This window comes from Chinchilla lanigera, unplaced genomic scaffold, assembly GCF_000276665.1.
Source record: "Chinchilla lanigera isolate Chin_1 unplaced genomic scaffold, ChiLan1.0 scaffold00002, whole genome shotgun sequence".
Taxonomy (NCBI): Eukaryota; Metazoa; Chordata; class Mammalia; order Rodentia; family Chinchillidae; genus Chinchilla; species Chinchilla lanigera.
In genome coordinates this window covers 56,658,600-56,673,744 of record NW_004955403.1, presented here as the reverse complement: position 1 = coordinate 56,673,744, position 15,145 = coordinate 56,658,600, and the positions used below count along the sequence as shown (strand labels likewise).

The following is a 15,145-nucleotide window of genomic DNA, read 5'->3' as shown; positions in this document are numbered from 1 at the left end:
GAAGAAGAAGAGGGAGAAGAAGAAGCAGAAGAGGAAGAAGAAGAAGAAGAGGAAGAAGAAGGAGAAGAAGAAGAAGAGGAAGAAGAGGAGGAGGAGGAGGGGGAGGGGGAGGGGAGGAGAAGGGGGAGGAGGAAGAAGAGAGAAAGCCTCCTGTTTGCATAAGAGAGGAGCAGGTAGATGGCACCAGGCCTAAAGAGCCCTCCCCGCTGCATCCTGGGCTCTCACGGGTGTCTGAGGTTTGGCCTAGCTCTGTCCATGGAAAGAACAAAGGAAGCCAACCCTGTGGATCCAGAAATAAAAACTAAAGGTGTGCAAGTGTCTGCTTATGTCACCCTGAAGCCCTTCCAGAGTAACAAATTTACAAGAATCCATGTTTGACACTTTTATAATTTAGACTTTTCAAAAATAAAGCATATTTCCAGTTTATGCAGGTGAGAAGATTGTGAAAGAATAAATAACTGCTCTTTTGTGGAGGAAACAGTGACAGTGACCTCGTACAGAAAGGAGGCTGAGGGTCCCCTCCACTCATGGGAACCAGGAATGGGTGCAGCTCTCACCAAAGCAGAGTGATTTGGGTCAGGGTCAGAAAATGTAGGAACGGGTTGGCTGGTAAGGGTTGGAGCAGCGCGGCCTCATGGGCTTCTGGAGTAGGGCTGGGCAGTTCTCTGTGAATAGGAGACCGCCCCCCCAGGCCTCGGCAGATGGAGGCTCCCTTGTACAGCTGCTTGTCCTGGGCACCCAGGGTCCGTAAGGACTGTGGTGCCATGTAGAATTCGTTCACACAAAGTTGGAAATACAGCTGCAAACTGTTACACTTCACAGGCTGTAACTAACACCGCACATCTTACAACTATTTGTTCTAAAAAGCCAAAAGAAAGAATCATATTGTTATGTAGGAAACCTCACTATAGTGCTTTTTTTCCTCCTTGAAAATACCAGTTTGCACAAATTATTTTATGAATTGCAAAAGCCAAGCCCTAGTGTTCTCTTAAATCTATTAATATTTCCCTCATTTCACCAGTCAAAAGAATTTTTTGCTGTTTAAGTATGATTTGTAGGGCTGGGGACATAGCTCAGTGGCACAAGTGCCTGCTTTGCAAGCACAAGGTCCTGAGTTCGATCCCCAGTACCGCAAAAAAATGATAATAATAATAATTATGATTTGTAAACTTCTGGTCGAGTTAATATACAACACTGAAAAGACAAATTAATACTTCTGATTTTATGCATTTTCTTTGAAGGTATTGATGATGGTGACAGACTTTGCTTTGCCAGCACTGTCAAGGGCTACTAAGATAGTTATCCATAAAGTGACAGCTTACAGTCATGCTAAGAAACTCCTTTAACACTCAGATAATGAAATCCCAAGAATTCAACCTCATTGCAATGAAAGGAGAGAATTGCTCAATTCGCAGGCAGGCACACAGAACTTTCCAAAGGACCTGGCTCTCTAGCACATATTCATATGCATGCATCCTGTGCCTAGGGAGAGGGACACCAAGGCACCGCAAGGATGTGAGTGAGTGTGCAGTGGAGGCTTTGCCTGTGTCTCTGCTGAGATGTGAAAACACTAATGGCCCTGGAGGTGTTTACCTCCTAACATACCTCAACAAAGTATTTCTCTTTAACCGCATCATTACTGCCAAGGTCGTCTCTATCCACAGACAGTGCTTTACATTTAAGCCTCATCGAACATTTGGAAAAAGATGCCCACCCTGAAGCGACTAGGCCACGGCTGGCCAGGCACCTCACCTCGGCAGATGGGCCGGTGGTCACTCCATGCTGCCAGCGTCTCTGTCACTCTCTGGCACGCGATGGCCTTGGATCCCTGGAGCACATAATTGTCCTCACAGGAGAACTGCACATTTGCACCAACCCTAGGCAGTGAGAAAACACAGACAGTCCAAATTACTCATAGATATCGTCCTATGAAAAGAAACGGTGAGGAGGCTTCTGTGGCTTTGTCAGTCCCACAACCCCCAGGGGGCTCAGCACACAGATGTGTGACTGAGCAAGGCCGGCGAAGGAAGAGGCCAGCTGTGATCTTTGCTCTGCCTCTTTAACAGCCAAAGAAACACACAAACCCAGTCTTGGCATCTCGGAAACAGGGAGGAAGGCAAAGGCAGCCTTGCCAAGTATCGCAGCTGACAAGAAACAATGTGTGTGAAGGAACTGTGGGTCCAGAAACAGAATGAAGCTGGTCGTCATCCCATTTGAATAAATATCTTTCAAAAGCAAGGACTGAAAAAGTCCCCGCTGAGGAAATGTCTCAGGAAGGATGTATGTTCCTGTCACAAATGTTTATCATATTCCAAAGAAGGCCAGTGACATAATTCAGAGATATATCTCACAGGAGAAGAGCTATTTGCTTTAGAGAACAGCAATCCATCCACCTAGAGTGAGATGAAGAATTGCCTTGGCTGCAGGGCTAATCTGCAAACACAAAGCTTTCAGGTTGTAACCATCAACAACAGAGTGACTGTGGGACAGGGGTGTGAGGCACTGAGAGACACACATCAGGTCTGAGCACTTCCAGGGCTTCACTCAGCCTGGCTTCTGACACTGAGAGGAGTGCAGTAATATTTCACTCTCTGACAAGCCCACTGTTACAAGCAGGGATTCCACTTCTGTTTCTGCCTGGCAAACCCCGGGGTAGGTGTTGAGGAAACAGGAAAAGCGTCTCCAGGAGAAAGGACATGAAGATATCCATGTTAGGTATGAAGCTAACAGTGGATCAAAGATCAAAGCCAAACACACACCCTGCCGATTGGGGAAACGTGCTCCCAGGCAACGTGGGAAGAGACTTCTCCAGGGAATGAAGGCAGCACGTCTCACGGGTGACATGCACTCTTTCTTAGGCTCTCACGGAGGAATGAAAATCCATACTCAGAGTCAAACCAACTTGGAAAGTTCCAGGTTAAGCAAAACTAAAACCTTTTCTAAAGGAATTCTCAGCCAAAACTTAACACATAAATACTTATTTTGCTCATGTAAAGTATGTGCAATTGTCCAGATTTACCTGACTAGGAAGCCTACTTTTCAACAAGTTCCATGAGTAACTTGAGTTATATGAAAATGATTTTGAGAAAATCACAGTTTAGGCACCTAATATAGACCGTTCTGCTTAAATTTTAGGGTGGGGTGGATACCAAGAATTGAGCTCAAGACCTTGTGCTTGCCAGGTAGGCACTTGAGCCACTGAGCTGTATCCCTGGCACCTTAGCATGGACTATTCTGGAAAGTGAAAAGTGCAAACATTCAGTTTCGTATCAGTCACTGGCAGTTATGATTTGTAGGTGTTGAACTACTTAATTCATGATTATTAATCTTTGGTTAAACCTCTGGACCACATTCAAAACTGAGACAAATTTAGAATATGAATTCAAAAACAACTCTGATAACTCTGTGTTCTCAGTTCCGGCCCCAGTTTCTGTATCTCTCTATTCATTTAAATTTCCGTTTCTACATTTTGCATTATTATTTTAGGACATTTTTATCGAGCATGTAGAAAGCTGCACCATGCCAGACCATTAACAATGCAGGCATGAGTAAGAAAACGAAAGCCCAGCCTCACAGAGACCATGTGATATTTAAGGAAGGAAAACATAAGTAAATATGAAGAAAATGAAAATGACTTACGTGCTGCAAAGGAAATAAGCCAAATGATATGATTAGCCATGGGGTGGGGGAGCTGAGGTTTGAGAGTAGGTCAGCACGGCGCGATCCTCTTACCCCGGATGCTGATGTCTAATAAGCTATTTCGAGAGTGATCAAACACAAAGGAAGAGATGGACTGTCGCTGGGCTTGCAGTCTCCATATTTCCACCGCAGCGGCGTGCCACTCATTAGCTGTAGAGGGCACTCTGTTCAACCAAGCCTGCACCACCCTCACGGATGCCTCCGTGCTCACCATCAGGGCTACTGTTTTATCTCAGCGAATTGTATTTGTTTCAATAAAAGCAGTCGTGAACCCGAAGCTTCAAATGTGCAGGTAAGGAAAGCAAAAACGGATGGATGAGCCTGCGTCACACTCAGGACCTTAGGCAAAGCAAAGGCCATGTCAAGAGAGTGAAGGGTCAGCCTGCAGAGTGGGAGACTGCATTCCTGACCTGTGAATCTGATACGAACTTAATATCCAAAATATCCCAGAAGCCCAATTAACTCAAAAGGAAATGTGCAAACAATCCTCTTTAAAAATGGGCAAAGGACCTCTGTAGGCATTTCTGGAAAGAAGATGTACAGACAGACAGCAGGTGTACAACAAGGACCTCACTGCCACTAATCACCTGGGAAATGTAAGTCAAAACCACAAAGGACAACATCACACGTCACAGGGTGGGAATTCTGAAAATAATAAAACATAAGCGTTCATGAAGATGCGGAGAAAAGGGAAGCCTCGTGCACAGCTATTATGGCAAACTGTATGGAGGCTCCTGAAAAGGTAAAACACAGAGCTACCATGCGACCCAGCTGTATCGGTGGTTACTCTTCTCTCGTTGCTGAGACAAGATACCCAACACCCAGAATTAAGGAAGGAAAGGTTTATTTAGCTCACAGTTTGTGGAGGTTTCAGTCCATACTTGGCTGGCTCCAGGGTAGGGTGGCACATGGCAGAGGGCAACAGTTCATGGTGGCCGAAGACAGCAAAAGCAGCAAGCACAAAAAGGAGGAGCAGTGGCAAGCAGCCTCTTCCTCCCTTACACTGTGTGCAAACTACCTGCCCCAGGGCGATGTACCGCTCACATCCACAATTCCAACATTGGGCCATGAATCAATCATAAATTCTAAAAGGCCACCCCATGACTGCATGTGGCTTTGGGGGAACACCAAGACACAAAGCATAACACCACCATTCATGCTAGGTGGGTATATATTCAAGAGAAATGAAAGCTGCATGTCAGAATCATACCTGTGTTCCCAAGTACTTTACAGCATTACAAACCATAGACGAGATATCGAATAAAGCTATGCACCCACCAAGGGAAAGATGAAGAAAATGAAGTATGCGCATAAAAATACCATTCAGCCTTAAGAAATAAAGGAAAGCCCTACAATTTTCAATAGTGTGAGTGAACCTGGAGAAGATTATGTTAAATGTCACAAGTCAGTGAAGAGGGAGATTATACCACAGGATCTCACTCACAGGTAGCATCTTTTCAAATAGATCTCAGAGAAGTAGAGTAGAATGGTGACTACAGGAGGCTGAGCAGGGAGAAAGGATTGGGAAATACTGGCCAAAGGACACACACTCCCACTCAGGAGGGATGAGCTCCAGAGATCTTGTGTACGGCACAGTGACTACAGTTAATAGCAATATATTCTTACCTGAACATTGCTGGTACAGATTTCAGATGTTCTCATCACACTAAAAAGTCAGAGGTATGTAAGGTAAAATATATGATTTAACTTTTCTACAGTGCATATGTATTTTAAAACATCATGTGTGTATGTCATAAATGTATGCAATTCTTGTTAATTTTAAAAGAGATACTGTTAATACTATGACTGATTGATATAATTTCTGGCAGTATAGAGTTATCCTCCAAAATAGCACAGAAATATTACTCATAGTGAATTTGGAAGCAATAAAAATGCCCAGTAGGATCATGTTTGAATAAATTATGTTCAGATATGTTTGAAAGAATGCAGTGCAGCTACATAAAAATATAGTAATAAAGGAAAAAAAGAGCAACACACAAAACTTCACACATCTTAAATATCAGTGAACTATATCTATCTTTACCATTATATGTTGGAAAAATAGATACAAGATTTATTTTGTGAGTGGTAATATTTTATGAGGAGTGACCATTGTATATGGTAAATATTCACTTTAAAAATTCTTTTTATTATAGTAAGAGGCACCTTGCTATTAATGACCCTCAAAATACTCTCCCTTGCTTCCAACACTTATTCTATCATCCTGGCCACTTTCGGAAGCAATTCTGGAAGTCACAAATGTCTTTACTAGGTGTGATCAAAAATGCAGTGAGTCTTGCTGCTCTGTGTCATCCAATACAAAGGCATCATACTCTGCCCTCATCAACCTCATTCACTGGATCTGGCACCGTGAGACTTCTGAGTCTTCCCCAAATTCAAAATGGCCGTGAGGAGTAAAGATTTTTTTTTTTTTTTTTTTTTTCTCCGGTACCGGGAACAGAACTCACGACCTTGTGCTTGCCAGGCAGGCGCTTTGCCACTGAGCTAAATCCCCAGCCCTCAGGAGTAAAGATTTTGAATCAGTTTATGATATCAAGTCAATCAAGGGAGTGCAACTAGAAACACTCATGACAGAGGACTTCCAGAACTGTTGTAGAAGTGGCAAGGGGGATGGGATGAGCATGATTTAATGGAAGGAAAGCATTTGAGGGGATTCATGCTGTACGTCTTTTATAGTAATACTTTTCCAGTCTTCACTGTTGTCTGTGATTTCTGATCACACATTGTACTTTTCTATATTCTCATAATTGTGTTACTTCTGATTTTATTACTTTACAACCTGAGTTCAAGAGAAAGCTCAAAATGCTACACTGGGACTTCTCTTCTTGTCCTTCATTACGCTAGTGGCACATAAGCCCTGCGACAGCTGAGACTGTTCCTACTCAGACTCCCATCAGATGAAGGGGGAAGGTGCCTCCCCTGACTTGGGCCAGAGGAATTTTCCAGCGCTCCACAGTCTTCACCTGGGACCTCAGTCTTACTCCTTAGTCACTGTCAGGAACCTTCTCACAGACTGCTGGAAAGAGCCTTTGATAATTATTCAAGCTTCTCTAATTTTAAAGCATTAAAACTGTTAACACTGGCAATCTCTCAGCTTGACTGCAGGCTAGAGAACGGCGCCCCAGGGGACTCCATGCCAACAGCAGCGGTGGCTCCGCGTGGTCTCCTGGCCACACTGACTCGGGCTGGCATGACACGGAAGACGGCCCAGCGTCTGACTTGTATTCGAGCTTTGGCTCCAGTTTCATGCAGCACATGGATTAGTTCAGTCTGAAAACCATGGGCGCTCTTCACTTCAAAAATAGTCACGTTTTCACTGATTTGGGGAACTGTCTGAAGTAATACACACTCAAGAGTATAGAGATCATCTAATCGGTTTCTTGGAAATATTCTTAGAGGAAAGATCACTGTTCATTAGCAAATAAACTCAGATCACTTTAATTATGTCATGATTTAGACAATTACTAATATTTGAGAATTGTAAGGATGAACAGACAGATGATTTTGTAACAGCCCAAAATGTGTTATGTGATAGTAGTAACTACCCAAAGGGGAGCACTTAGGATAAGCAATGGAGGCAGCATGGCTTTGTCTTAAATAGAACACAGTAGAGAAAATGTCAGGTTCACTTCAATTCATAGCACTTCTGAGAACTCCTCACTCAGCTCTTGCTTTCTAAACTTTACGTACAAGGATTCTTCCTCAGGCAGTGGAGTATCTCTAAATAGGTATAGTTCTAAATTCACCCATTTCTGAATATGTTTTTCTAGAGAGTGGAAGTGAGGTGGGCTCGAAAATTACAGTGAATGCTTCAATTTTAAAAAAGATTTATTATTGTAAAAGACAAGTGGCCATTAATCCCCACCAAAACCCTTCCCTTTCCTCCAAACACACTCACCCCATTGTCCTGGCCACTTTCTGCAGCAGGTCTGGAGTCCTCCTTCCCCAGTGTCTTTACTTGCACTGTCCTGGCTGCCTCTGGTGTCCTGAATGGATTCAAAATGTTTACCTTCCCCAGTCATTTTCACGTGGGGAGAGCCGGAAGTGCACTGTGCTTAATTAGCGAGTGAAGTGGGTGAGGAGACACTTCATCATTCTCTACGAGCCTGCCTTCCCACAGCAGGGCACCGGGCAGCAGCACTCACTGGATGTTTGTTCACAGCTTGTAAAGACACTCATGGAAGAGTTCTTCCAGAAATGCCTCAGAAAGTGGTTAGACTCTGGGATAAGTTCATTCAAAGTGAGGGAAATATTTCAATGGGGATTAATACCCATGTGTCTTTTACTGTAATAATTTTTTAAAATTTAAGCATTCACTAAATATTTTGATCACACCTCATATTTGTGGATGTATTTAACATCTATACCACAATTATTCTGTGAAAAAATGTGATGTGACTTAAATATTAAGCTAGATTCTAAAATAGGGTGTGTACTGATTCAGCTGTGATGTCCACTGTCCGCCGATGAGCAGGACTGCAGGGTCGGTCCTACCGGCCCACAGGTGTCCATGCCCCCTTCCCCCACCATCACAGGTCAGGATCTACTGAACTTACTAACACAGTTGATTACTCCACAGAGAGTTTTCTGCTTTCACTATTTTTATTTTTGACCCTCCATAATTGCACATATTTACGTGGTACAGTGTGACATTTCAATACCTGTGTACAACGTGTATGACACGTAAAAATCACACCGGGATAAGTAGCATATTCATTACCTCAGACACTCCTCATTACTTTGTGTTGATCACATTCAAAATCCTCTCCACTCGCTATTTGGAAATGTTCAATTAATGGCTGTCATCCAGTTATCCTACTGTGTTACAGAATACTAGACATTGTCCTTTCCACAAACTGCAAACCACACTCTTACTTGAGGCGGATGGATGGGTGAATGGATGGATGGATGGATGGATAGGTAGGTGGATAGTTACATAAGTAGATATATAGTTGAGTAAATAGATATATGAATAGCTACATATAATTATTTATTTCTTTTATGAAAATCCAGCTCTAGTACACATTACTATCCATAGGTAAATAATAATGCTGGGTATGTAAACATTTTACACTCCAGCAAAAGGAAAAATACAATACATGATACTGCCTGTCTCTGGCAACAGAAAATAAAAAACCTAACTAAAATGTTTTTCAGTGCTAAGCTCGAGTCAGGATTTGTGACACCTGCAATCACACTTCACTGGAAACAGAAATTTTTCTGAACAAAGTCTTCCTCTTCGAGAGTGGGATCAGGCCCACGTGTGGTGTGAAGGATGGAGAAGGCTGTGTGTGTATGCGCATACATGTGCAATCAGTGTGTGCATGTGTTGTTTCCCCTGTACTCTACTCACACCCAAGGACCTTGCACTGACAAAGGACTAGTGAGTAGCACAGGTTTTGGAAGCCGGCCAGCGGCCCAAGTATCAGTCAGGAAAGTCTCGGAAGCTGTGAAGCTGCTCCTCTTTCGTCCTCCAGAGCCCACTGTGGAGACAACTCCAGGGCAGTCATTGGCTGGGCAGGTACAGGGCGTGTGGGACCCAAGAGCAGCGGGGATGAGGCTGCGGGTGTGGGGCTGCAGAGATCTGTGCCGTGGTTTCCTTCACACTTTCGACCAGGAGCCCAGCAGGGGTGAGGGAAGGAGCTACAGTTCTCGCCGTGTCCGGCTCAAGCTCCTGGCTGTGCCCTGCTGGACAGGGCTGTGTGTCTACGGTTAGCGAAGCACACAGGAGCCCTTGAGGGAGGAGAGCCCGGCCCTGGCTGGATGCTGTTGAGCCTGGCCACTCAGGGCCATAGGCATCCTCTGCATGGCACAGATAGGAAAATGAGGTCCCCTGCTCAGGACCGCATGGGGCCTGGATTCCCATTGCCTGTTTTCTTATTGGTTGTGCTCTGAGAGTGATTGCTTCAGTCTGTGCCTGACCAGTAATGAATCCGAGACATCGAGGCTGCTGGGCAAACACTTTCCCCAGAGCATCCCTGTGTGGTGCAAACCCCCTGATACTCAGATGTGTCCCTTACGCTTGTCACTTCGCACAGACTGGTGAGCTCAACATCCACGATGGAAAGCGTGACCCCAGACAGGTATGATACTGAGAACCAGGAGCCAGGGGTGGGGGAAGGGCGGAGCACATGCACACGGGCACACACACACACACATGTGTGAGGGCCACAGGTGTAAGATCCGGAAGTGCATTTAGAGCGCAGCAGCTGTCTTCCTTGCTTATGCATAAGAAGCAAAGGAGCCAGTCACAAACACTTTAAGGCCAAGGTGCTGGCGCAGTCACATTTACGAAAACAGAAGGTGGCATGGGGATTGCGCGGAGGTGTGGGGAGGGGACAGGGTGGGTGCAGTTTTGGTTTTGAAAAGTGAAAACAGCTCAGGACTCAGGCAGTGGCGATGGTTGGACAATGATGTGAATTAACCTAATGCCGCTGACCCACACACCTAAAAATGAAGGTGATAAATTCTATGTTATATGTATTTTACTACAATTACAGTTGTTAAAAATTCCCAGTGCCCCGCTCACATGTGCTGAGCAGTTAGATTGTTCGGAGTGAGAGTGAAAGGCGGACCATCTCCTGCGCTGTGCAGACGCAGCAGCCCTGAGCTGCTTTCCCTCAGCCTCAGCAGCTCTCTGGTGGAGGCACAGAGTAAAAGAGAATGAAATCACCTGAGATCCCGAGGCACTTGTAGTGCATTTGGAGAATTAGAGAGCAGGGGATGTCACCTCGAAGGAATGCATGGGTTGATAATTTAACTCGGAGGTTTAATATTGCTTTCAGGTTGGCAACTTCTTGGCTTATTCTCAATGACCACCTCACATCTTGCTTTGGCCTCAGAGCCTGGGGTGCACCGAACACAACCATGGGGCTTCTGTCTGATCTTACCCTAAAGCTGATGATGGCAAAAACACGGATTACTGCTGGTCTTTACAGCACAGTATGCAGCATACGAATAATCATGACTTGTAGTTCAACCTGTTCTTTTGCAGACCAAGAACCAAGAAATAAAATCTTATATTACAGAAGGTCACTATTAAGATCAATATTATTCACTCCCCAATGATTATGATAAAGTGAATTTATTCATCCATGATTTTTTCTGCATTTTGACAAATGAATATGTGCTTAAATATCAGTAAACTATTTTCCCAGAAAATTATTTAAATGGATATGTTATTTTGATAGAAAAATTACTATTACAGATACTGAAAAGACTGTAGAAGATAGAAGAGAATATTCCCCAAGTCCAGCCCAGAGGATTCTTTCTCGGAAGCAGCTTTAGTGAGATAAATCAGATCTGAAACATCCGCTGTGTGTCCTTGTTCAGAGCGACGTAAATGTTTCCAATGGTGTGAGTGCGGAGACGCCAGTGCTGGCGAGTCTTTAAGCAGTTCTTAAAGATCAGCCGATGCTCTTTGAAGCACAGCAGTCACGGCCAGACCCTTTTCTCAGGCCAGTTCTGTACCTCAGTGACAGTGAGCCTCAGGGGAGCGCCATGTCTGCGTTACGGTGAGGCCGTAGCACCCCGTCACAGCCACTCTTTCTCCTTGGGTTCCGGAGACTCGTCACTTTGAGTTCGAGGGGCTCATGCTCTGGATTCGAGCACAGGGTGCCTGCAGCCTGCGCCACCTGCTGCACTGGACTGCTGACCCGTGAGAGGGGCCGTCCTGTGGGCTCTCCTGCCCTCGCCGCTTTTCCACAGTGCAACCCAGTCATGAAGGAACCATCCATGCAGCCAAATGCTGGCTTCAGAGACAGGGCCGAGGCTGGGTCTGAAACCAGCAGGCAGCTCTTTCACTCACATTTAACCCAAGGGGGAAGGGATTGCAATTCCAGACACTGAAACTTTTCCAACAGAAGCCCAGCTCCAGGGCTCTTCACCATTCTTGTGGTTTCTATTAAAGTTACCAAATTTTGATTTAAAAAATCTCAACTATGCTCTTACTTCTAACCTTTGGAAACTTACTTTACTGTACATTGATTGTTTTTTAATTGGTGGGCAAGAGCAATAATATCTCAGGACAGTAATAATGGCACAAGTATTTTCTTATTATTAAGGTAAGCAATGCTGTGCATATGATTTAGTAAATAATAGAGCCTCAGTGCCTAATACTGGATATGGAATGGACAAAGAGTAGCCTTCTGATTTGAACATGTGTCTTTCTGAACATTTACTTGTGTATGTATCAAAATTCTTCATATCTAGTCAAGATTTATCATTGTACTACATAATGTAGATGTACATTTTTTTTCTTAAGAAAATCAAAAATTTTTGGCACTGATTTACTAAATGCTTTGAGCCACACCCTACTCAGCATTAGAGATGTGGCAGTGAGTGAACAAAGCCCTATCCTGTGAACGTCACACTCCGTGTGCGAGTGTCCGTGCATGGGCCTGCTCCACGCTAACTGGAACAAGACCACGAGCAGAGCCGGGCTTGCCATCCCCAGAGGTGCTCAGGGCTGGGACGTTCGAGGAGAGCCCAGTATTCCTGAGGAGGGGGAGTGAGACTTCATGTCAGGTGCCCAGACCTGGATGTGGCGCCCAGCCGCACGCGGAGGAGGAGAAGCCCAGGTCACTGCGGGACACAGACCAGCATGCCGGAGGACTGAAGATGTCACCGCACCCTGGGAACCCAGCAGGGTCCCAGGAATAAAGAGGAGCAGCGGGGACAGCTGGGGAAGAGGGCACAGGGACGGGTGTCAGCCTCTGAGCCTGTGTTATGGTAGCATCATCCAGTTTAACAGATTGTAAGAGACGAAGTGAGAAAAATCATCAGACAAAACCACAGGACTGGACAAAAGAATGCTGCCAACCAAGCACCTGTGCTTAAGAAAAAGCACTCCACATTTACTCAATGGGAGGTGCGTGGTGGGTAAGTGAGTTCTTCCAATCTTTACCTAGAGAGAAGCAGGCAGCTCAGCTGTCCCTGGGTCTGGCGCCAGTTAACAATGCAGCCACCGTAGCAATGTGTGACTGAAGATGAATAGAGCCAGCCGTGTGCTCCAGGAGAAGGCAACTGCAGGATGTGGAGACAAAACCAGCAGCGTCCAGTGGGAGACTCGGGTCTTGGAGCTGCTTCTCTTCTCCCTGATTATATGGGTTTCCCACATGCATCTCAGTTTCTCCTTCTGTTTGACGACAAATTATTTCATTTGACATCACCGTACAGCATATTTGTAAAATAAAATGAAAATAATTGCACCGAGAGGAAAGAAGTGCCTCTCCCACAGTGACAGCCCTCCGCAGGACCAGCTCTGTGCGCACCAATGACAGAACTTCAAAATTTACCTTTTAGACCACGATCCTCCTACTTGCTGCCTCTACCTCTCCTTTTTGCCATAGATAGACCATGTTTTTCCCAAATAGTTGTTCATCTATGTTCTGACCAGCACTGGGGAACTGAACTGGCTTTGGAGCACAGTAATGAAGCTATGATTATATGTCTCTAGGGACAGGCTTGTTAGCTTGCATTTAATCCAATTCAACAGGAGAAGTATCTGCCCTGAGCTGGGCAGAGTAATAAGAAATAAAATCAATAAGGCCTGGCCCCTTTGCTGCAGGTCCTCATGACTTCCTGAGATGGCAGAACCATTCACGCTGCAAACACTAGGTGCTCGGGGCTGGGATCCGCAATATGGGAGGAGGAGGGGCTGAGTGAGGAAAGCCCGGCCGCTGGCCCGGCCAGGGGCACGCTGAGGTGCCAGGGAGTGAGAACACACTCTGCTTTACAGAGAGACCCCAGTCCAAGAGCAGCTTGGAGCAGGGGTGACTTTGCCCACCTGAGCCGCACAGCTGCTTCTGCAGGGGCTTGGTGAAAGCCGAGCAGAAACAGGCAGTGGAGGGGCTGGCGAGTAGGGCTGCAGACCTCAGCTGGGTGAGGTGCAGCATGGCATGATGAGGGCACATCAGTTGAGGGCACAGTGGCCAGGCGCAGGGAGGACCTCGTGGGTCAGGGGCATCCCCTGGGGCATCAGGGGTAGGGCTCCAGGGAGAAAGAAGGAGTCCAGGGAGCAGAGGCACAGCCTGGTTCTCAGCCCAGCATGGCACCCTCGTGCTTCCACATCTCCTAGGAGTGTTGAAGACGCTCCTCAAGGCAGACTTCCTTTTCTTTTCTTTTCTTTTCTTTTCTTTTCTTTTCTTTTCTTTTCTTTTCTTTTCTTTTCTTTTCTTTCCTTTCCTTTCCTTTTCTTTTCTTTTCTTTTCTCTTTTCTTTTCTCTTTTCTTTTCTTTTCTCTTTTCTTTTCTTTTCTTTTCTTTTCTTTTTTTCTCTTTTCTTCCCTTCCCTTTCCTTTCCTTTTTTAGTATTTCTTTTTTAGTTTGCACTGAACTACCTCCCCAGTCCTTTTATTATTATTATTTTTTTTATTTTTTTGACAGAATATCACTAAGTTGCCTGAGTTGAGCTCAAAGTTGCAATCTTCCTGTCTCAGCCTCCCACAGTGCTAGGATGGAAGGCCTGACCCACCACTCCTGGCTAAAGAATAGACTTTAGGATTAGAAATAGTAAAGTCAGAATCTTGCAGTGTAAGCCTTGGCCAGTTAGAACTTGACACCCACTCTCATGGTCAATTTAAACCTAGCTGCCTGTGGAGCACCTGCCTCCTCTGCCGAGGAATGTGGCTTGGAAGCTGAGTTCATGTGGACACCAAGCTCCTCTGGACTTATCGTCCTCCACTTTGGGAAGTCCACAAGCTGACACCCCCATCCAGTGGTCACGCATGGGAAGTGTGAAGACACCAAGTCATTGAAATTATCCTTGGTACAATCCATCAAAGCCCACGGGGCTTGAGGTGAGTCAGGCGCAGTCTTAAGCTCTAGCTGTAACCCTGCCTAGACACAGGGCATCTTAGGGCAATGTTCTGCACTTCAGTAGTTCTGTGTGTGAGGGGAGGATGATCATATCTCCCTGGACTAGACACAGTGCATACGAAATGGGCAGATGGGCACCAGGCTTCACCCATGAGCTCCCCATCCCCAGTGAAGCTTCCTCCTTCACGTACTGTCTGACTCTCCATCAAGTTACTCATAAATACTCAGTCCCAGTGACTCTGCTGTCTTTTGACAATTGGTTGATAGTTCAAAATACAGTCAGAACCCTGTCCTCAAACTGATTTGAATTCAAATAAGAAAGCTTTGTGTTTTACACTTCATTTACTTTGACTACTTTATAGATAATGCAGGGGTTAATCTTTAGATTGCCCATGGAGAAAAAAGATTTCCAGGAAACAATAGCAATATAAATAAAATGGGATGAGGAATATTTTACCAACTTAATAAAGTGAGCTCTTTTCAGAGAAAATAGCCCTAAATTACATATAATTACAGTACTAAATGCAAATGAATTTATCCACTCATCTTGACCATGTCGGTCATTAGCGTGGATTATATGCTAGTCATTAGTTTTTATTATAAGAATT

At 45.1% G+C, this 15,145-nt stretch overlaps 1 protein-coding gene across 1 annotated transcript in view; it reads right to left on the bottom strand.

Moving 5' to 3' along the window:
- Positions 1 to 15,145, bottom strand: part of Csmd1 (CUB and Sushi multiple domains 1) — a 1,292,092-nt gene that overhangs the window by 428,242 nt on the left and 848,705 nt on the right. The window contains exon 9 of the mRNA XM_005373917.1: positions 1,753 to 1,877. Within this exon, the coding sequence (XP_005373974.1) occupies positions 1,753 to 1,877 (125 nt within the window). The remainder of the gene's footprint in view (positions 1 to 1,752; positions 1,878 to 15,145) is intronic.